Raw genomic sequence first — 22,232 nt, 5'->3', positions numbered from 1 at the left:
ATGTTGAGTTCTTCAGCAGCTTCTCATGGAGCTGTAAGAGGATCAGCTTCGATGATGGCTCTCAATTGCTTGTTGTCAACTTCCGATGGCTGGCCAGTAGGCTCTTTACCTTCAAGGCTTTCATCTCCTTTGCAAAACTTCTTGAACCATCACTGCACTATCCGTTCTGTAGCAGTTCCTGGGCCAAATGCATTGTTGACGTTGCGAATTGTCCCTGCTGCTTTATGACCCATTTTGAGCTCGAATAAGAAAAATCACCGGAATTTGCTTTTTGTCTAAATCATTTCCATAGTCTAAGATAAAATTCGCAGCAAGTAATAAGTCATTAGCCAAAAAAAAGTGAGACGTGCACATTAAAATGATGTATAAAATAACCACATTTATTTAAGAATGTATTCCAATATCAAATGGCAAAGTTAACAGTGCAGAACTGCAATTAGTTTTGCAACCTAATAATATCTCCAGGATAAACAAAGTTATATAATAAAGGAAACATTCACAGTATATTATTGGTGGAGCAATGAACAATATTTATGTCATCGCAATAATGATCAACACTGACCGTTGTTGATTTAACCAAAAATTATGATTGTATTGTTATGGGAGATTGGAGACGGTGATAGCATGGTACTACTATAACCAGTTAATATAGCATGTGGAAAGTTGATGAATCCAGAAACAACAATATGAGGATATTAAGAATCTGAAGAAGGCTGCCTTTGGAGAAACAGACAAGGGGATGGAGTCAGGGGACTTCTGATTTTATTGGATGACTTTTTAACCATGTTTTTAACCATGTACTTTTATTACTTTGATTAAGAATAAAAATAAGACTATTTAGGGCATACCAACAATACTAGTTTCCTCTGGGAGAAAAATCGCTTAATAGTAATGTTTGACTTGTCAATTATAAAAATATAGTAAAATCTTTCTAGAATGAGATTTTCTAGAAAGTGGAGGTAATTACCCTAAAGCAGTTCAGATGTGCCTCTGCACCCCACCCCCATTGAGAATTGTAGGTCTGGAAGTACCAAAGGGAGTAACACAACAATCAGTGTTTTGCGAAAGACCGTCCTATGGGTAGACCGCACATCAGGTTCTCAAGTTCTGGGCCTGAAATAGACTTTCACTAAAGATGTGCGGTGTGGAGTTTGTGTTTTGCCACCAAGCTGTGGTTGTAAAACTTTGTCTTTAGAAGTTAAAGATAGGACTCTCTGTGACATTTGAACCCTGGTTGCTACTCTTACCCCATAACTAGTGTTTCTTTCCCTTAATAAAATAAGTTGATTTCCTTGTCCCTTGGAAAACCTCCAGACTGCTTTCACTCCCTTGGACTGTGTTTTCTGGAATCATTTTCACGTATCACATTTGTTAATTTTAGCTCTTGACTTGGTCCCAGTAAGACTTAGGCAGGAACACAGAACATCACCTGATACAGTAAGAGTCCTCTTTTGGAAATAAAAATACTGTTCACTGAGCACCTTCTCTGCATGGGGCACTTTTCATACACTATTTCTAATTTTCATCACCCAGCGAGATGGCTCCTCTTAAGACCACCCCACAGTTTTACAGACTAGAAAACTGAGTGACTTGGCTTTGCCACCACAGTGAGTGGAAAATCTGAGACTGAGAATAAGGTCGTGTGATGTCATAGCTCTTTCAGCCTCACTGCATGGCCTCCCGTCTCACCTGGTTCCCCCACACCAGAGTACCTGGACCTTTGTGACACTTGACCAATAAACAGTGTTATCTCACTGAAAATCTATGATACTTAAAGAGATGCATGCATGCCCTTTATTTAGGGGCAAAAGTAGGTATGGTTGATATGTTCTTCTAAGCCACATTTTCCTGTGGATTGGACCCATCACTTGGGAGCCTGGCAGGCTCTCACTGGACAGTGTCTGCACATCAGAGGATGTAGTCTCTGTTGGCATGTGAAATAGTGAAATAGCAAGCATGTACATACCTCAAGATCTTTGCTCTTTCCTCCTAAAGTTATTAACTGGGCTGGAAACAGGGAAGGGATCAGTCAGATCTGGGATCATTTGGTCCTGGGGGTCCCAAAGCAGGCACCATATCAGATTTCATGTCTCCCTTAAATCCCTACCGCCATCCTGCTGCTCCCAGGTAGAGCTTCCACATCCCGCCTCCAGCATCCATATCCTGCTTTCTTCCCTGGAGCAACTTCTGTGGTGGGCCCTTTCCTATCCACGCCCTGCCCCCAGCAACTACTTTAGGAAAAAAAAAGGACTGAACTCCAGACTTTAAAAAAGTTCATTCTTTATCCAAAATTTTCAGAGAAAAGTCCTCTTTTGGTAACTTGTTTTCAGTTCAGTTCAGTTCAGTTGCTCAGTCGTGTCCTACTCTTTTCGACCCCATGAATCGCAGCACGCCAGGCCTCCCTGTCCATCACCACCTCCCAGAGCTCACTCAAACTCATGTCCCTCGAGTCGGTGATGCCATCCAGCCATCTCATCCTCTGTCGTCCCCTTCTCCTCCTGCCCCCAATCCCTCCCAGCATCAGAGTCTTTTCCAGTGAGTCAACTCTTCGCATGAGGTGGCCAAAGTATTGGAGTTTCAGCATCAGTCCTTCCAATGAACACCCAGGACTGATCTCCTTTAGAATGGACTGGTTGGATCTCCTTGCAGTCCAAGGGACTCTCAAGAGTCTTCTGCAACACGACAGTTCAAAAGCATCAATTCTTCAGTGCTCAGCTTTCTTCACAGTCCAACTCTTCACATCCGTACATGACCACTGGAAAAACCATAGCCTTGTCTAGATGGACCTTTGTTGACAAAGTAACTTGTTTTAGAGTTATACAATTTCTTAAATGCAGAAACTGCTTTCAGATGAATAAATTTTAGAAATATCCATCCCTGTTTGTCCTATTTCCAGGGAAAACAAGGAGGAGCTCTTCCTTCTTCCAAAACAATGGTTGTCAGACTTATGTATGCACGCACATCATCTTCAGATCATGTTAAGATACCACCATTCCTTATATTCGGATTGTGTTAAGTCTAGACTGGAGAGCAAGAGTCTGCATTTTAAACAAGCATCCCAGGCAATTCAAAATAGGTTGTCCATGGACCGTGCTTTTAGAAACACAGCGCAGATCACATATTTTAATGTAAGTAAGCAAAGAGTCGGACACGACTGACCAGCTGAACTGAACTGAACTGAAGGACCTTTATTCTTTCTCATTATTCTGAATACATTTTAAAATATTCTTAAATAGTTCTAATTCCATCAGCTGTTTCAAGACATTTTTCAATAGTTAATAATTTTTATTTCATCCTCTGGCTTTGCTACAATTATCCACCTTTCACTTAAATTACAAATTATGTCCATTTTGGAAAGTTCAAGGGCTTTAGACCTTACTAATTCCTAACTATGTGAACCTGGACAGACTGTTAACCTGTCCCTGTGCCTGCTTACCCCTCAGTTTCCTTACCTGTGAAATGGAGTTAAACTATAGAAAATCTATAGGATTGTTGGAAGGTTTGTGCCTGGCACATATTAAAAGGTTATTCCTTTCCCAAACTGAGTACAATGTAGCAAACAAGTTACTTCACAATCTTTTAGATTTGTTTTCCTTTAAAAAAAAAAAAAAAAGTTAATGGCCTTTAGGCTTAAGATTACTTAGAGGAATGCTTCTTGGGCTTCTGTTCTAGTAAGTAGACTGGAGCTCTCCTATCTGCTTGTAGCAGAATGGTTTTTGTACTTGTGAGTGAGTTTCAAAAGCATCAAAACTTAGATCTGGAAAGAATAGTCGTAGTTTAATTTGGTAGTGGGGAGCTTGGCAATATTTTCAGTGTTCATTGCTGCGAATTCAGTGTTTTCCCAGACCTGTTGATGTATGGTTTTATAACTATTTTAAAAGATCTGGACACAGTTTATAAGCATTACTCATTTTAAGATGTTTTAAAGGGATAAGTTCATTTTAGACTCAAGAGCAGAATATTAGTAATAGTCATTAACTTTTTAAAATAAACTTACATCTTAATATAAAATATAGCACATGCAAATATCTGGACCTGTTTTAATTGATAGAATTCAAGGATATGGTTAAAATTGCAAAAATGCCCACTGTTCTTCTCATTAAGGTGCCTATTTGAATATAGCCCATCACATTACATCTGAAATGCTATATATTGACTGACTTTATTATAGTCTGATCCAAAGCCCTTGAACTTTCTAAAAGGTACCAACACAGTAGTTTTCAGCTTATTTGTATTGGTGGCACCCTTTGGGATTTTATTTTTGGCATTATACTTGGAGGTTGAAAGGTTCAAGTAACAGTTGGCCGTCATTATATACGGGCTGTTTGACAGAATGATAGTGTCTCCCAGCATCTATCAATAGATGGCATCCACAGTCACTTGTCACCTCATAGCCCTGTGGCCCTGTGTCTCCAGGCAATGGGAAGTGCTGTGTCTTCTTAGCTGCTCATGAGGTCTGACCTGGTACCACAACACAAACCACAGGTCACTTAGACATTTTGTATATGAATCAGAATTTGACAGGACATCTCTGAAAAATTAATGCGGCTGAGAAACACTGTGATACACACTAGTCACATCTGGTCCAACCTTGAACTGTCAGGTTTTGGCAGACCTGAGTGAAGGTCTTGTTACTTAGCCATTCCTAGTATAGTGAACATACCCAGATTTTTGTCATTACAGGATAGGTTGGACCACAGCTTTGCCTCTGGGACTGATGACTGTAGCATGGTAACCTTAGTTATTTAGCCAAAGATAAAGATATATGTAGCTTTAATTTACTTGGGATTTATTTTTGGTGAGAAGGGACTGCATAATCCACTGGTTAGGAGCCTGATCCTTGGAGCCAGGCAGACCTGGGGGTAGTCCAGCTCAGACTTTGGGCAAGGTGTTTGACTCGTCTGAATTTCAGATTTTCACCTGAAGAATCAGGATGAATTCTGTTTTCTGTACAGAATAGTTGTGCACAGGTAATGACTGGACGGTGTTTCTCACAGGAGTCTGACTCGTAGTAGAATCTCAGTACCCCTCAGCTCTTAGTATTCCTGGACGCTATGATGTATACTAACTTGATTTTTCTCCTGTTGCAATTTAGTTATCTAACACTGTTTAAACAACTTCTCCTTCCTATACTTACTGAAACGTTTCCAATTTTGTTAAATTATTTGGTATGTCTGGATTCGTATTCCACTGATGTAGATTTCCCGTTTGGTGCCAAGTCACACGGTATTGTTATTTTTTATGTTGTTATATGTGATGATATTGTCTATTGGAGCCAAGCACAGCAGTGAGTGAAAGTAGCTCAGTCGTGTCTGATTCTATACAGCCCATGGGATTCTCCAGGACAGAACACTGGAGTGGGTAGCCTTATCCCTTCTCCAGGGGGGAAATGGGTTTTAAATAATGTTTTCCCCTCCCCCGATGGCACACACCAAACAAGAGAAAGAAAAATGAGGCTTCTTAAAGAAGGGGTGCAGGCCATGCCCCTCATCAGGGGGAGACTAAACTCTCTTTATTAATAATCAGACATTGTGTTTGACCTCACACGTCTCCTTTGTCTCCTGGTCTGGATGTATGACTTGACAAATGTGTTGCAAACTTGCGTAGTACTGCGGGTTGCAGCTCTCTGATTACTCACTCCTCAGACACCCACTGAGTTGGCCTTAATCACAGTAAGCTCACCGAATAGAAATGAGACCAGTATTGATAACTGCAGAGGAATCTGCCTTATTCACCAACAGTCAGGGGACACGGGGTTGGCCGGGGCACCGCGCCCGGTGCAACTCGCTCGGCCTTCAGCGGTGCAGTTGGGGGTTGGGGGGTGGGACCTCCTCCCAGAGATGCAGGAGGTTCCTAAAAGTGATGCTGAGCAGGCCCGCCCTCCCCCGACTTGCCTGCCATAGTTGCTGGTGTCTTTTCTTGGGGCGTCAGGACAGTACTTCGAAACTCGGAGAACCAAGACGTGCCGCGCTTAAAATCGCCATCCCCCCGCTTTCCTTAACGTCGAAACCCGCGAGGCGTCGGTTTTGGACGGAAGCCCGGGCGGGGCGGAACACGGGGCAGCCCTTGGGTGCGGGCGCGGCGCGCAGAGGGTTAAGGCGGCGGGGGCGGGCCTCGCGGGGCCGGGCTCGGGGCCCCTTTGTTAACAGGCGCGTCCGGAGCCGAGACCGGGAGCGGCCGCGGGCGCGGGGCGGCGGGGCAGGCGGCATGGCCGGGCCGCGGGGGCCCGGGGCGGCGCGCGGGGCGAGCCGGGCCTGAGCCCGCCGCGGAGGGCAGCCCGGGGCGCGGGCTCCCCGACGCCTCCGGCGCGCCAAGATGTTGGAGATCTGCCTGAAGTTGGTGGGCTGCAAATCCAAGAAGGGGCTCTCGTCCTCCTCCAGCTGCTACCTGGAAGGTGAGCTCGGGGGAACGGGCCGAGGATGGCCGCGTGTCCGCCGCCTGGCCGGCCTGCCTTCCTAGGCCTCGCCCGGCCGCGCGCGCGCGCTCCCTCGGCGCCCGCCCTCTCCCCCTCTCCCCTCTGCCTTCCTCCTTCGCCCTCTCCCGCTCTCCGCTTCCTTCGCCCGCCCCTGGGCGCCGCCGCCAGCGCGGAGGGTGCGGGGCGCCGGGCCCCCTCCAGCCCACCCCACCCCCGCGCGCACTAACCCCAGGGTGTCGGAGGAGCCCACACCGGGAGGGCCGAGTCGCGGGGCCCTCACGCCTGCGGGGTCTCCCCGAGAAAGTTTGAGAACGCGAAGCGTACAAGGCCCAAAGGGCCTCGTGAGCCCACGTCGTGGAATTTCCACTGCTAATTGGGAATTACGCGTCCAAAAGGTCGACCCGTGTTTGTGAAACAGACGATTTTCATTAAAGTCTCGTGGACAAAAGGGAACACGGCTCTACCATTTATGGATACAGAATTTGAAGTGATCTTTCTACACCATTCCTCCCCCCCCCCCCCCCAACACACACACACACTCTCTCCATCTTATCTACGGACCACGAAGAGGTCGTAAGAATTCTTAAGACTTCTGCGGGGAGAAAAGAGAAGTTTCACCGCATTTTAGGAAGATTTTGAATGAGTCCAGGGCACTTGGAGGAGGGTCAGCTCGTGTTAAGTTCCTTTCGTAAAGCCTCAGAGCCCGGGCGGTTCACTTTTGCCCTCTTCCCATTCTACTCCCCTTTTCTTCTCTAATCCCCCCACCCCCCCGCCCCTTTTTCCCTTTTCCTGTGTGTCTTTGTTTTCTGTCCTGGTAAGGTGACAACTGGAAAAAAAAAAAAAACAACTGACTATGATGAGTGGCCTTCATTTTGTAGCTTCAGGATGAAGCGGAAATTTATCTGACTTGAGGACTCGTAGCCCCAGACTATTGGCTTTCAGCAGAAAAGTTAATTGTACTTTAGGGATGTAAATCTGCTTGCATTTGTCTGTCCTTTTTATTTAGGACTTAAAACAGGAGTAGAAATGTAAAGCTCCTTTTAGAACAAGTAGAATTCCGGCTGCTGGAGTGCCATCGGAGTTGTAACGTTTTTCTCTTTAAAATGAAGGAGAAATGAACAGGAGGCCTTGTTCATTGTCTCACCTACTTTTCTTTTCTCTCCAACTTTTTGACCCAAGGGTCTGCATGAAGTCACAAGCGCAGCTCAAACCATAAACACCAGTGGTACAGACGAAATCAGTTGTCCCTTCTTGCCATGAGACGTGTATATTGGCCGCCTGGGAGAAGGCGCAACTAGATGGAGTGGGCTCACAAGATCTAGCGTTTAGAGGGAGAAAATGGTTTATTTGTCCCTAGAAGTTGGCATGTGAGCCGCCAAAATCATCTTCAGTTAATATGTTGCTTATTTTCCAAGTTGCTCAGAATTCTGAGCACATTCTCATTTACATCTGTAACGAGTTAGTGTTAGGCATCACCATCCATTTTGCAGATGATGCTTCAGGCAGAGTAGATGAATGGACTTTTGTAGCCGCAGAGATGGAGGAAGGTTTAGGTTGCAGCATTGTTGTGACATTGTTTTGTATTCCCTGGAGGTAAACAGTAGATTTAGTTCTTACCTGGATGGTTTAATTATGGGTTTTGGGTTTGTTTGTTTTTTTTTTTTGGAGGCGAGGGTTTACAAAATCTGATGTGTCTTGAAATGACGTTGACTCTCAAGTTTAAAAAAAAAATTCTGATTACAGCAGACTACCTGGCATTAAGTCTCCATCTAGGAAAGTATCACTCTAGGAATTCTTTTCTGTTACTGAGTTTTCCTTCTTTCATTGTTAAGTTTAATTGGAGAAGGTAAATGAAATCATTGTTTTGTAGTTGAAGGAATTTAACAGACCTAAGTGATCTTTTCTTAAAGACTGGATGTGCTGTTAGCTGCTTGGGAAAAATATTTCTAACATCTGGATAAGTAATCCAGCCTTTTTGTTTTTACCGACATCCTAAATCAGTCAGTGTTTATTGACACACACTGGGAGCCCAGGTGTCCCAGGTGCCCAAGAAAATCGAATATGATCAAGTTTTCCATTGAGAGTAAGTTCAGCCATATATGCAACTTGATCATGCATCTATTTCGATTTAGGCCTAGATGCTAAAGCAACAATTATTAAATGCTTACTGTATTCTAAGCACTGTTTGAGCATACTATGTGATTTTATTTGCTTATTTCTCATGATAGCCCTTTGGTTCCTTCCATTTTATAGATGAAGAAAACTTGATGCATCTGAAAGTTAGAAAGCTCGTCTAAGGTCACAGAGCCCACAAGTGGTGGTGCCAGGACGTGAACCCTTACTGTCTGGCCCCAAAGAGCCCAGATTTAGCCACTATATGCTTTACCAGCTATGACTGTTCATCTCTTTTGGAACTCTCTGTGGATGTTAAAATAGTATCTTCAGAAACACTCTAAAGCCTGAAACAGGGATTTTTTTTTTCTTTCTAATACTGATTAAAAATGACTACTTTTAGCAGTAAAATTTAAAATGTTTAAATACTTATCAGAATAGCTGTACATCATTAAAAAATTCTTAAAGGTTAGTGAGAAGAAATTCTGTTCTTCATCCAGAAACCTCACTTGAGTTTCTTGTGTATCCTTCTAGAAACATTTTATGCATATATAGGCATTTATAGCATTTAACGTCCATGTTCCAGCTTTGCAAAAATGTATGTTTATAGGTATATCTGTCCTTTATGGCCATATTGAACTTTACGATCTTAGGTCTACTTCAAACACGAAGTTTCTGATTAGTTTCTTCTCTCTCCTAGAGGTGTGAAAGAATCATGAACATTCGCCAATTGAATTCTCCCTGCCCCCCCCCCAGTTTACTTTGACTTGTTCGTGTGTTTGTGTTTGCGTACACTGTGCATGAATCTTACATGTGGACGTGTTCTGTGAAGTGAACTCTTTGTGAACTGTCAGCACTTATTTTAAGGGCCCACTTTGAAACGCTTCTATTCAGCAGTTAGCTTTCTGGTGGAGGCTTTGTGTGGTGCCAGCCACACAGATACACTTTTAGAACTCCTGCCTCACAGAAGCTCATGCTCTCTTTCTAAATACTCTCTTCTGAGGTCATCAAATACTTCCCTTGTTTAGTAACAAAGAAAAATCTGAAGCTCTTTCTGTAACCAAATAGAAAGCCAGTCAGTCCTTTTCATTTGAGGGTTACATTGACATTGTTGAGCATCAATGAGGTGACAGTTCTTTGGCACCAAGCACTTCATAGACATCCTCACTTCATTCTCATACTGACACTATGAGGTTTCTAGAGAGGAGGAGGAAGAAGGGCCCCAGTTCAGTTGGGTAGGAAAAACATTTGAATATGGAGTCAGGCGAACCCAAGTTTTCTTCATGTCTCAACTCTTCTGCCTTCTTACCTCCAAGACCGAGAGAACAAACATTCTCTGGCCAGCCCACCTTCAAGGATTGTTTCTGAGGATCCAGGAGATGAGTCACAGGAAAGCTTTGAGACCAATGAAGTGCTAAGTGTATGTATTTATACTGATGTGAGGCTCCTTTGGGATGTCCTTAAATCCAGGCAGTATTATGGCTAGAATGTTGCCAAGGTCCTGTTCTCCTGGGAAGCACACAACTCCCAAGCCAGCCCGCCTGGCCCGGATGTCAGCCATCCTGCCAGTGAAGTGACTGTGGCATGTTGCTCTCTGAGCCTCGGTGTTCTCATTTCTAATAAGGCTCATCGTAGTCCCTGCCTTCTTGAGTTGGGAGATTCACATCAGACATTTCATTTAAACTGTTTAGCACACAGCAAGATGTTAGCAAATGTTAGCTGTTGTTAAATATTTCATGGTCTAAAATGTTGGCATTGCCAATTGCTGTAATGGCTGAAGTGTGATGATAGAATTTGAACTAAACCCACCCATAGTTTTTCTTGTTAAAAAAACAATTTGTTTCCAAGTTTGCTTTGATGCCTATAATTAATACTTCCTGTCCTTGGTTTTAAGGAAGAGTATCTTCTCTTCCTCTGACCCTTTCTTACTCCCATGGTGAATATTTTAATTGTGAAAGAAAAATCCTGTTGGCAGGAAGAGATGCCATAGTTGGCATCTTATTTCTCATCTCTAGAGATGCATTTCCACAGCTCCAAACATGTGAAAACTGAAAACTTCATACTACTTATTACCTTATTGTAAAATCAGGCCACAATTTTATCAGTGTAATCACTGATCTGAAATAGAAACAGGAAAAATTATTGATGGATAGGTTTTAAAAATGCATAACATTGTACAGGATGGTGACCATAGTTAATAATGGTATATTGTATATTTGAAAATGACTTAGAGAGTAGATCTACGTTCTCCTCACAAGAAAAGTCATTTGTAACTGATGGATGTTAACTAGACTCCCTGTGGTAATCATTTCATAAATGTGCACATATCAACTCATTATGTTGTACACCTTAAATTTAGACAATGAGGTATGTCAATTCCATCTCAATAAAACTGGAAAAAATAAAACCAGAAGTATATGGAACCAAGAACCAAAGATCAGATGAGACATTGAAAGAATTTAACTTTTCCTCCGTAATGATGATCTGGCATTGAGAGTGCAGAATCCTAACCACTGGACCACCAGGGAATTTTCGTGTTTTTTACTCTTTTTTTAGTGGAAAAATTTTAAACCTGTAACAAAAGCAGACAGCATAGTGAAGTCCCTTGTACTCCTGTCCATCTTTAATAGTTATCACTTATGGTCAGTCTTGTTTCTTGCCTAGTGAAGTTCCAAAGCTGTTTGGAAAAATAGCTTGTTAGCTGCTGACTTCTGAGAGACTTAACTTTGTCCTCAGATACTGACAGTTGTTATTCTCTGAAATTGGCTTTCGAATGCTTCTGTCTTAATCCACACCTTCGATGCTTTGTTATATACTGTCTGTGTTAGGTGGTGGTGATAGAGCAGACAGACAGAAGGAGGAGGAGGTACAGACTAGGAGACAAAGGCAAGAAGACAAGTTGAGACAGGAGAGGCGGAAACCAAAGATGAGAGCGAAGGGGGCGGTTAGGGCTAGGACAGGGCCAGAGGGAGGGCGGGGGAGGGGAACAAGAGAGGCCCAAGTGGAGAAGGAAAAGAAAGAGCCAGAAAAGAAAGAGCCAGATCACGAGAGAGCAACGCTGAGACTGAGTGAGACTGAGAGACAGGTAGCCGATGGAGGGATTCCTGGAGAGAGAGCACGTGAGGCGCTTCACATCTGCTTCCATTTCCTGCACTCTCGAGTACGCTCATAATAGAGGCTACTCAATGGGTTGTGGGGATTTCGTGCAGATAAAGTGCTTGGCACAGTGCTGGCACTCAGCAGGGATCAATAAGTACTAGCTGTTGTTCCCTTACATTCAGTTGCATAAACTTCAGCCTTATTACTCTTAAATTCTACCTAATCCCTATCAGTCTTATCAGTCCTCAAATTTAGCCAACAGCGCTATACACTGAATACCTTAACCTTAAAATTTAACTTAAAGATGGGCCATGAATAAATAGAGTTGACCATTGTGTTTTGGAGACAAAATACCTTTATTGGGGTTACATTCGGTTACTCCAGTTTTTGTTGTTGCCTAAGTCGAGTTCCACTCTGTAGCCCCACAGACTGCAGCACACCAGGCTTCCCTGTTCTTCATTGTCTCCCGGAGTTAGCTCAGATTCATGTCCACTGAGTCAGTGATGCCATCCAGCCGCCTCATCCTCTGTCACCCTCTTCTCCTTTTGCCTTCAATCTTTCCAAGCATCAGGTCTTTTCCAATGAGTCGGCTGTTTGCATCCGGTGGCCAAAGTATTGGAGCTTCAGTATCAGTCCTTCCAGTGAATAGTCAGGGTTGATTTCCTTTAGGATTGACTCCAATTAAGGTTATTCCAATAGTAATGCCCGATGAGACGACGTTCTAGGGAAATTGCCTTCCATTGGGCAGCCTCTTCACTTCACTTGGGTCTAAGTGACCCAGGAGCCTTAATGATGCTCTAACAGAAAATAGGAAATGCGAAATGAGGGCTTACATACCCTTCCAAGCCTGGCAGGCAGAGGAGGAGGCGGCTTTCAGTCTGTTGCAAATGGCCTGTGACAGAATAAAAAGGCTTTTAAGGTTAGTGGGCTCACTGTGGCCACTTTGACTCTGGGCCAGTCCTAACCCTTTCTTCCCTCACAAACAAGAAGTCTGTGGAGGCATCTCGGCCTGTTAGGAGACAGTAATGAATCCTGTTTCTTTTGAAAGCACAGAGAAAGGTACTTTCATGCTACACCTTGTTTTAGGTTCTTGGCTGTGGTGTACATTCCATTTAAAAAGTTACTGTATTTCCTAAATCTTGCTAAGTTTTCCTGGTTGGGTTGCATTTGCTTCTCATCTTTCCCGTCTGCCACTTCTGCTGTTCTTACTTAAGGTTGACAGGTCATTAAGGTGCACTCTTCAGTCATGACAAACGCAGGATTTTCTTACAACTGAGTTCATTCTAAGAAACCCTGAGCAGGGCTGAGTCATATATTGTATTAGGCAGGGAAACTGAAGACTGTGAGAAGAACGCTCCATCTCTGCCCCAGAGGAATTTACATTATTGTGGTAACAATAAGAGAAGGGATGATTACCCTTTGTTGCGGTGCCCTGGTGCCAGGCTCCATGCCCGCATGGGTGCGGAGAACGTCTCCACCAGCAAGTATGCCTTGACCCCGCCTGACGGCCCGACTCGGTTTTGAAGCCATTGTGCAGTTGAGAAAATGAGGCTCAGAAATTAATATCTTAAAGACATGGTGGGCTGTGATTTGAACAAGCCTTGTCCACCCTGGAGCCCAGGCTTAGTGTCCCACGAGGGACATGGGGGCAGATTCCTCACGGCGCCCTTACGGACATCAGGTCCTTCCCGAGTGTGAGGCGAACCGGAAGTAATCAGCCAGAGGTGAGGGGGGGGGGGGGCAGAAGGACCAGTCAGAGGTTTCCTGGAGATGGTGCGGCGGGAGGATGAGGAGGGGCTAGGCATTCCAGGGGCAGTGACTGGCCCTGGCCAAGGTGCTCACCGCTGAGGCAGCAATGGGGAGCCCACAGGGGCATATGGGAGGAGGCTGAAGGAAGAGCAAGCGTCCTGCGGGGGAGATGGTCCTTCTGGAGCTCGGGCTCCTCCCGCAGAGGTGGCGGCAGCAACAGCCCCCGCCGGTGTCTGGGGGAACAGTGTCTCCTACATTGTCGGGCCAACTGCCAGCTTCCCCGTGAGGCACAGGATAGCCCTGTTCCTCACATCGCCTCAGCTGACCGCGCCAGTAAACGTGACCGAGGCCCACAGGTAGGGCCGCCTCCCAAGCTTTCTCTTCGGCTTCTCGGCCGGCGGCCATCTTGGTGGATTTTAACAGAAGAGCGACTTGGGTCAGATCTGCCTTTTTTTAGGAAGACCGCTCTGGTGGCAGTGCGGAGGTGGAACGAGGGGTCGGATCAAAGCTGGGAACCAGTCGAGGGTGTGGAAAGTACAGGCTTGCTGAGAGATTTGGGAGGAAAAGTGGCCAGGCTGTGGGTGTGCGCTGACTGGATTGAGAGGGAGAGGGGTGTGAATGTTGAGTTCAGAATGACGTGAAGGTAGTAAAGTCTTATATGTCGGTCCTTGTACTCCATTTTTAGTCATCATAGACTTCATTGACAGTAGATTCTTAGAAAGTGACACGAAATTCCGTTGTTTTGTTTTTACTTTCTGGTTGAGCCAAGGGGGACGGGACTGTGTATCTTCAGAAGAGTTAGTATCCGAACTGCCTATCTGGACAGAGGTTAGGATGGAAAATTCTGTTTTCTAAAATTGACTGCCTAGGAGTATCACAATATAAAAAGGTTCTCAGCAATAGTTACACCTTGGGCCAATTTAAGTAACTTGTTAAAAAACTTTTTTAATTTTTTAAAAGGGATTTCTCTGGAAGCCCATCTAATTTATTGCCTATAACACCCCTAAATGGGAAGTAATGGAAAGAAAATTATTAGTTCTTTTTACTTAAAAAGAAAGAAACTTGCATAATCTGGACTTCACAGGAACTTACAGCGACCCCCTTTCTAGGCCTGTCTCTTGTCCGGTTGCTGGGTTCTGCTGAACTATGTCAGTAGACATGAACCTGCAAGGCCCTTGGGGTCTGGGATGACATTCAGAGGCTCCATGTCCTTGGATAGAACAGTATTTAAGACTTTATTTCACTAAGTGCTAACTGAAAATTAGTGTTTTATCTTTTTCTTTTTACAAATGTATGTAACAAACCACAGTAATATTAGCAGTGCTTGTGACTTTGCCAGCAGTAGAACTCAGATATTTTCATATCATATAACAATTGTGATTATTACCTAAATTCATCGCTGCTTTGAAAGGACAGCTACTGCTGGAGCTTGCAATTTAATGTGTTAATAAAGGAGCGTATATTTAATGCATAGTAAAGAAACACTGTATTACAGATTACTTTCAAAAGATACTTTGAGGACTGTTTGAGTACAGTTGTTCTCTTCATTGCTCCATGTTTATTTGATGTGTTTGCAGACTTTATTCTGAGGAGTTCCTGGGCATCAGCAGAGGGCTCACAGCACAGCAGAGGTGAAGCCCCCTCCCTGAGTAGGCTTGATGTGTCAGGCTGACCTTGGGTCCCTGTGTTAAGCAGGCTTCTCTTGCTGGGCATGCTCTCATTCAGAGTCTACTTCCTTCCTAACCCTGCTGAGTTCTCCCCACTTCACAACTCCTGGTAGTCCATGTCTGTGTCCTTAAAAATTAATCCACAGGACAGCGCTTGTCTTCTGTTAGACTTTTTGCTTTGAGGGTATGTACATTTCCCTGAACGGTTGTTTCTCCATCAAGGAGCAGAGGCTGTGTTCCTTGCATCCTTACCTCATTGCCCTACCCTTGCTCCCCAGCAGCTGACACAGTGTTTTGGGGGCACATTGTGTTCAGAGTGTAAAGTTAATGCCAAGCCTTATTCAGCTAAACTTGTTTTTTAGGTTTAACTGCTCTGGGTGAGGGTGTAAATTACAAAATAAAGGACCATGTAGAATGTAGATAAAATGACTTTCATCGAGTTCAGATTGTGGGAAATCATCCTTTTCCTCTAGGCTTATATTATAAAAAGTTGTATCAGACTGTTATAAACTGACTTGAGAATAGTCTGAGCATGATCTCATCGGTTGGAACCGAGTGTGAAATAAAACACGAAGCCGTCCCTCTTTTTTGAAGGATCTGTTTTATAGATTTTTAAATTACAGAGATTCCTTGAACTGGAGGATCATATTGAAGGGGCCACAAAGGAAATAAGACTAAAGCGACCAGGATTTAAATAATGGAATGTGACCAAAAGTGAAGGGGGTGTTTATCACGTGTGACATGCCCTGTCCTCTCTCCCCTCCTCCCTTTCCCCTCCACCCCCCCCCCCCCCACCCCCCCCTGCCAAGAGCCACGAGGTGGACAGTAATGACTGCCACATAGCCTGGCTATCTGACTCCGGCAGGAACCGTGAACTTGTACAATCACCAACAAGAAGGTGGGAAGCTTTCCTGGAGGTGAAGCCTCCCTTTCCCTCCCCTTCACCCCTTCCTCACTTGTATCCCTCCCACCTCCTCCCCACCACTCCCATCCCCTCCCGCTTTGGGACTGAAGTACCCTGTTCCCCTCCTCCTTGGCAGTGGCAGCTTTAGCAGCAGCCCTTGAGAGTCTAGACCAGACATGCCATATGGGAGAATCTTTTGTAAACATTTTTGATCAGTGACTCACAACTTTTAAGAAAGAATTATTTTGTATAAAATGATCTTTAAATTATACTTTAAAGACCCAAGCGCTTTTCTTCGAATGCTGTCCAAGGAAGTTAATCACTCACAGCTCCAGTGAATTCTGCGGCACCATTCTTACAGACTTCTCAGTTTGTTGTCACGTTGGAGCCATAACTTTGGAGCACGTTTAGATAGCACCATTCTTGGTGTTCAACTGGCTAATTAATGACTTTTCCTGAGTTTTGTGGGTGAGTGGAAACCTTTTCATGACGGATATGGTAATAACAAAAAGATTTCCAGTGAGGTGAGAGGCATTCTTGAAGATAAAAATGTTAAATATTTTAAAGCTATGACTCAGGATGGCGCAGAAAATGTTAAACTAACATTTTTAAGAAGAATAGATGCAAGGATTTCTTTATCCGTTGGCAGAAGAGGGGAGCTATTTTGGGCATCGTTTTTTTAATGAATCCTTTGAGCTCCTTTAAGGGTCCATCCGGGGACTGGCAGGAAGTTCATGTATTAGTCAAGAAAGATTTAAGTACATTCTGCAACTTGGGCCTTGTAAGCTGTGATGATTTTTAAGGTTGACGAGCATCGTTCACTATGAAATGAAGCAAGGAACTTGGCATTTATTCGTCGTGAGTCAATTTTGACATCAGCCTGGATTGGGAATTGACTGGAAGGTTTTGGTGTTGGACTGTGGCTGCACTTCAGCGTCTCGATCCAGAGGCATGCATGAGCAATACTTCCCTTTGGGCTTTGGCCATTAATTTGTGGAATGGAGCAAGAACTGGAGAGGAAAATCGAGAGGCTGCCTTGGATTTCCTGACGTCCTGTTGAATCAAAAAGCAGTGGGAGGCCCTTTCCTTCCTGACAGAGAGGCCTCATCCCCTCACATGAAGTTCTCAGCATCTGTCTCCATGTGAGGGACAGTCCCCCTTTAATAATCCACACTTTAAATCGATAGTCACCCCTGGGCTGGTGTCTGTGTTCTGCCCATTCCAGGTGTTTTCCAGGCCACTTCCCCCGATTATGTAACTTTGATCAAATCCAGATGCTGCAGAATGTTTGATAGAAGAGGTCAGATGGCCTTTGAGAAGAAAAGCATTTCTGTATTCATGACTCTGGTTTAATTTCCTGTGTAGCCCTGGTCTGCCAGAGCCGTGTGCTCACGCCCACGAGGTTGGGATCCTGCAGGGAAAGGCACATGGACTTTTTCAGGACGAAGAGAAAAGAGTCCCTCCTCCCCCTGTGTACTTTTTCATGTTAGATGATCAATTATATAAGCGTCAGCTGGCTTCTTCATGACCGTTTTTCTATTCTTGTAATTGTTCTCTGGTTATAGAAACAATTCACATTCATGATGAGAAGTATGCCAGGATATAGAAAAGAAAAAAGAAAACTTAAAATGTTTGTAATCCCACCACCCTGTGTTAAACTACTGTTAATGGTACTGTTGACAACTACCATGCATTAACTACTATTCACATTTTGGTGTATAGTTCCTTCTGGACTTTTTTCAATTTTTATAAAATTATGGATTGTTATAATATGTTTCCAAGTTGCTAGATATGTTTTTCCAAAAATATTTTGAATGACATTATGACTATATTCTATTTTATGGATGGACGACAAACTAACCTATCTTAATGGATAAATATTTTGTGCTTTTCCTTTTTGGTGCTGTTATTTTAAAAATCAGTACATATAAGTCATTGGAGAAGGAAATGGCAACCCAGTCCAGTATTTTTGCCTGGAAAATTCCATGGACAGAGGTGCCTTACGGGCTGCAATCAGTGGGGTCTCAGAGAGTCAACACAGCTGAGTGACTGAGCATATACAAATCATTGTTTGGGTCTCCTGGGATAAATTCCTCGAGGTGTATCTAAGGTGATGGAACTCCTCAAAGACTCAGTTCAGCTCCTGTTTCCAGTTTTTCTCCTAAAATGTTCCAGCAGTGTCTACATCAACTACTAGCACTGTATGAGAATGCCCATTGCATTGAAGTTTTATACTGTTAGCCTCAAGAAAATGTCCCTGCCCAACTTGACAGAGAATTTGCCTTTCTTTGATTACAAGAAAGGTTAACATGCTCTCCTTGTTTAGTAGTAATTTAAATTTTCTGTGCATTGCTTATTCATAGTTTTGGTTTAGTGGGAGTGTGTATGTTAGTCACTCAGTCACTTCCGACTCTTTGTGACCCCATGGACTGCGGCTCACCAGGCTCCTCTGTCCGTGGAATTCTCCAGGCAAGAATACTGGAGTGGGTTGCCGTTTCCTTCTCCATTTTTCAATGGAGGAGGGTTTTATCTTTTCCCTTTCGATTTTCAAGAGTTCTTTTATGTTAAGGTTCCTTTGCCTAATAAGTCTGCTTAATAAACGACCATAGACACTCTTTTGACTTAGTTTCACTTAACTGACTCTCTGCAGCGCGGAACGGCCTGGCTCCCTTCAAAACACACGCCTCTCTGGTGCCCACAGAGTCGAGCAGCCGCTCCTCTGCCACATTCTGCTCCCACCCTCTGAGTCACAAGCACACCCAGAGCCACTTGTGTTTCTTCCCACACCCCTTTTTTTCAGATATTCTGGTTTTATTACTCGGTTCATATGAAACCAGTGAAATCCAAATGTGAAGAGATTTGTCTATGAAAATTTAGGTCAGTGCTTTAGAGAGACTCTATAAATGCAGGTGTCTTTTAAAAAAATTGTTTCAGGACTAGGTGTGAGTGACACAACTGTGAACAGTTGGAAGGGATTGTCCTGGGATTTTATAGCGAGTGGCCCACCCTCTTCCTCCACCTGCAGGAATGTAGAGCTGGAACTGAGATGAGGCATCATGGGTGGATGGTAAGACAGCATCCAACTCTAATCACACACCCACGCTCAGGACAGTCCTCGGCCCTGTCGTCAAGACTAGCAAATCAGTGTACATTCAGGCGGGGCTAGAGGATCTCATGTTTTAATTTTCATGAATTCCCTGCTGTAACCAGCTTTTTTGGTTGATTGGTCAGCCTCTGGTCACGATGGCACTAGATATGCTTTTAGAGCTATGTATACTGTAAGTACTCAGAGAACAGGGCCTAACACATCTCACTAAGCCTTTTGCACATTCTAGGAAATGATAGTGTCACAAGACCCTCTTCCTTGAAATTCTCTTTGCCTTCATGATTCACAGGATGAAATACCAAGCGCAGTGGTGACGTAATTTGGGACTTACTCTTTAGAAAAACAATTCCTGAAGATTCACTGTGGTCAGTAATACAAAACTAGGGTAGAAAGGGCTTCTTATTTATGTTCTATTGGTTTATTTCAAAGAGATTGTTTAAGAGTGTTTGTTTCTGAAAGTTTTCCAGCTGTGTTTCTGGAAGGTTAGCCTAGTCTCCCAGATACTTTAGGTGCCTCTAGTGTGTCCTTTGAAGTGACTACTGGAAAATCATGCCCACCCCTGAGATGAGTGTCATTCCCCAAGAAAACATGTTTGGGAAAAACATGTTTCCCATAAAAAAGGGAAAAACTGAAACAATTTTGTTTTCTTGCTTTTGTGTTTTGGCATAAAAATCAGAATTTCCCACTTTCCTCCTTTTTAAAAGTTTGATTTCTTACTGTAGTGTCCTTAAATGAGCATTCGGATTTCACCCCATAATATTCTACAACTGTAAAGATCTACTTGGAGTAGATTTGCTGCCTTGAAAGAACCTGTGGAGAGTTTGAACAGAGTTCGAAGAAAAAAAATCGAAGACACTTCAGGAAAAAATACTGAACTGTGTTTAACCCCTTAGTGGGTAATAATCACACGTTCCTAACATAAAAGATGTTGATTGGTTTTCAACTTTTAGAATATACTTTGGCGATGGCACCCCACTCCAGTACTCTTAGCCTGGAAAATCTCATGGACGGAGGAGCCTGGTAGGCTGCAGTCCATGGGGTCACAAAGAGTAGGACACGACTGAGCGACTTTGCTTTCACGTTTCACTTTCATGCATTGGAGAAGGAAATGGCAACCCACTCTAGTGTTCTTGCCTGGAGAACCCCTGGTGGGCTGCCATCTATGGGCTCACACAGAGTCGGACACGACTGAAGTGACTTAGCAGCAGCATAGACAAAAATGGAAGACTTTGTTATGACAAAATAGAAGAACAGAACTTTTACACAAAGTAAAAGAAAATGAAAAGAAGGCCTACTTGGAGTATGTATGTGGGGAAGCAGGGGTAGGTAGACGGAAGGGTAGGAAGTTAATATCCTTATCTTGTGAGGTAAATCATTGAGAGATACTGACTCTAGCAGGGAGAACAGGAAATTAAAGTGGAAGTCTGTTACTGAAAATAGAAAGGTAAGTAGTTGAGGCTGGTGTGGGAGAGGGAAGGGCAGTTGTAATGATAGGATAGCTTGTGTTTAGAGAGATAGAGGCGATCACCAAAATAAGGCAACTGTTACCTCTGGGTAACAGAAGAGTGGGATGGAAAATGTTTGTCCTTCATTATAAGCTCCTCAACGCTATTTGATTTTTAAATTATGTATGTATGTTAACATTGGTACATTTGAAAACATTTTAAAGCAAGAACCTTTTGCTCTGTATTATAACATAAATTACCAATGGCAAAGAGGTGTGCGGGTGGACCGTCTCTTTCTCATATAATTCATTTTGAGTTAAAGAACTTAAAATTTAAACCGTTTGGCAACAGTAAGTAGTTACCTCTCAGGAGTGTAAATGCTTACAGTTTTTCACAAGATTTGGAAATAGAAGAGTCTCATTTTTTAACCCCCTTTTTTGTTAGTAAGTAGTATGTACACATATTAAGAAGTAAAAGTAAACCAGGAACGTATAATGTTCGAAACACAGATTTTGCTCCTGAGAATGAAACTCTTTTCCATTTCTTCTCTTTCTCTTCCAGAAGCCCTTCAGAGGCCAGTAGCATCTGACTTTGAGCCCCAAGGTCTGAGCGAAGCAGCTCGTTGGAACTCTAAGGAAAACCTTCTTGCTGGTCCCAGTGAAAATGACCCCAACCTTTTCGTTGCACTGTATGACTTTGTGGCCAGTGGGGATAACACTTTAAGCATAACTAAAGGTAAAGGAGCTGTGGGCAGCTGCTGCTGGTTGCAGGAGACAGAGATGGGGGAATGTGGCTTGACTGGCCCCACCTGTGCTTGTTGAAAGAGCGGTTTGGAGTGCAGAGAGAGCCAGAAAAACTAGGAGCATCTTTATGAGAGTCATTTTTCCTTCAGGAGAAAAGTTCTTGAATAGTTCTTAGCAAAAGCAGAGCTTTCTCTATTTTGTATTGAAAAAGACATCTGGACCAAACACTGAAAACACTTTTTTTTTTTTTTTTAAGAAAAAGTATTTTTCTACAAAAAGCTTCCTTATATTAGAAACTAGGGCACTTGAATAATAGATTTATAAAAACTGTGCCTATGTATTTATCTACATATTCACTGTCAACGGGAAACTGCATACTCATGCAGTTCTAAGTGCATCTATTTATGTGGACCTGCTAAAATGCTAAAATGAAGTAGGTATTTAGGAATTTGGAGGGGTTTTTTTGTTTGTTTTTTTTGTTTTTTTTTAGTAATCACAGAAGAGTGAATGAGAATGAACGTGTTAGCTTTTAAACCTGACGAGTCCGGTTCGGGTTCTTTTCTTCTAAGGTGAAAAGCTCCGGGTCTTAGGCTACAATCACAATGGGGAGTGGTGTGAAGCCCAAACCAAAAATGGCCAAGGCTGGGTCCCAAGCAACTACATCACGCCGGTCAACAGCCTGGAGAAGCACTCCTGGTACCACGGGCCTGTGTCCCGCAACGCCGCTGAGTACCTTCTGAGCAGCGGGATCAACGGCAGCTTCTTGGTTCGGGAGAGCGAGAGTAGTCCTGGGCAGAGGTCCATCTCACTGAGATACGAAGGAAGGGTGTACCACTACCGCATCAACACTGCTTCTGATGGCAAGGTAGGCGGCCCTAGGCAGGGGTACCGATGGGCCGGGATGGGGGCCAGAGAACCTGCTGCTGGGCTGCTAAGTTCTTGCAGCAAAGCAAGAAGATGTTTGAAACAGCAGGCATCATCCCACTAATCTG

At 43.7% G+C, this 22,232-nt stretch overlaps 1 protein-coding gene across 3 annotated transcripts in view; it reads left to right on the top strand.

Annotated features, from left to right (window-relative positions):
* The window catches only part of ABL1 (ABL proto-oncogene 1, non-receptor tyrosine kinase), a 138,558-nt gene that overhangs the window by 82,653 nt on the left and 33,673 nt on the right, over positions 1-22,232 (top strand). For 2 of the 3 annotated variants that reach the window (XM_042248056.2, XM_027966272.3), the window contains exons 2-3: positions 21,059-21,232; positions 21,810-22,105. In XM_042248056.2, the coding sequence (XP_042103990.1) occupies positions 21,059-21,232; positions 21,810-22,105 (470 nt within the window). Of the gene's footprint in view, positions 1-6,141; positions 6,395-21,058; positions 21,233-21,809; positions 22,106-22,232 lie in introns of those variants that run through there. The other variant, XM_027966273.3, reaches the window with a different exon arrangement.

The sequence above is a fragment of the Ovis aries genome, chromosome 3 (assembly GCF_016772045.2).
Source record: "Ovis aries strain OAR_USU_Benz2616 breed Rambouillet chromosome 3, ARS-UI_Ramb_v3.0, whole genome shotgun sequence".
In the NCBI taxonomy this organism is placed as follows: domain Eukaryota; kingdom Metazoa; phylum Chordata; class Mammalia; order Artiodactyla; family Bovidae; genus Ovis; species Ovis aries.
Note: the sequence above shows the minus strand (reverse complement) of the source record. Positions and strands in the feature narration are given on the sequence as shown.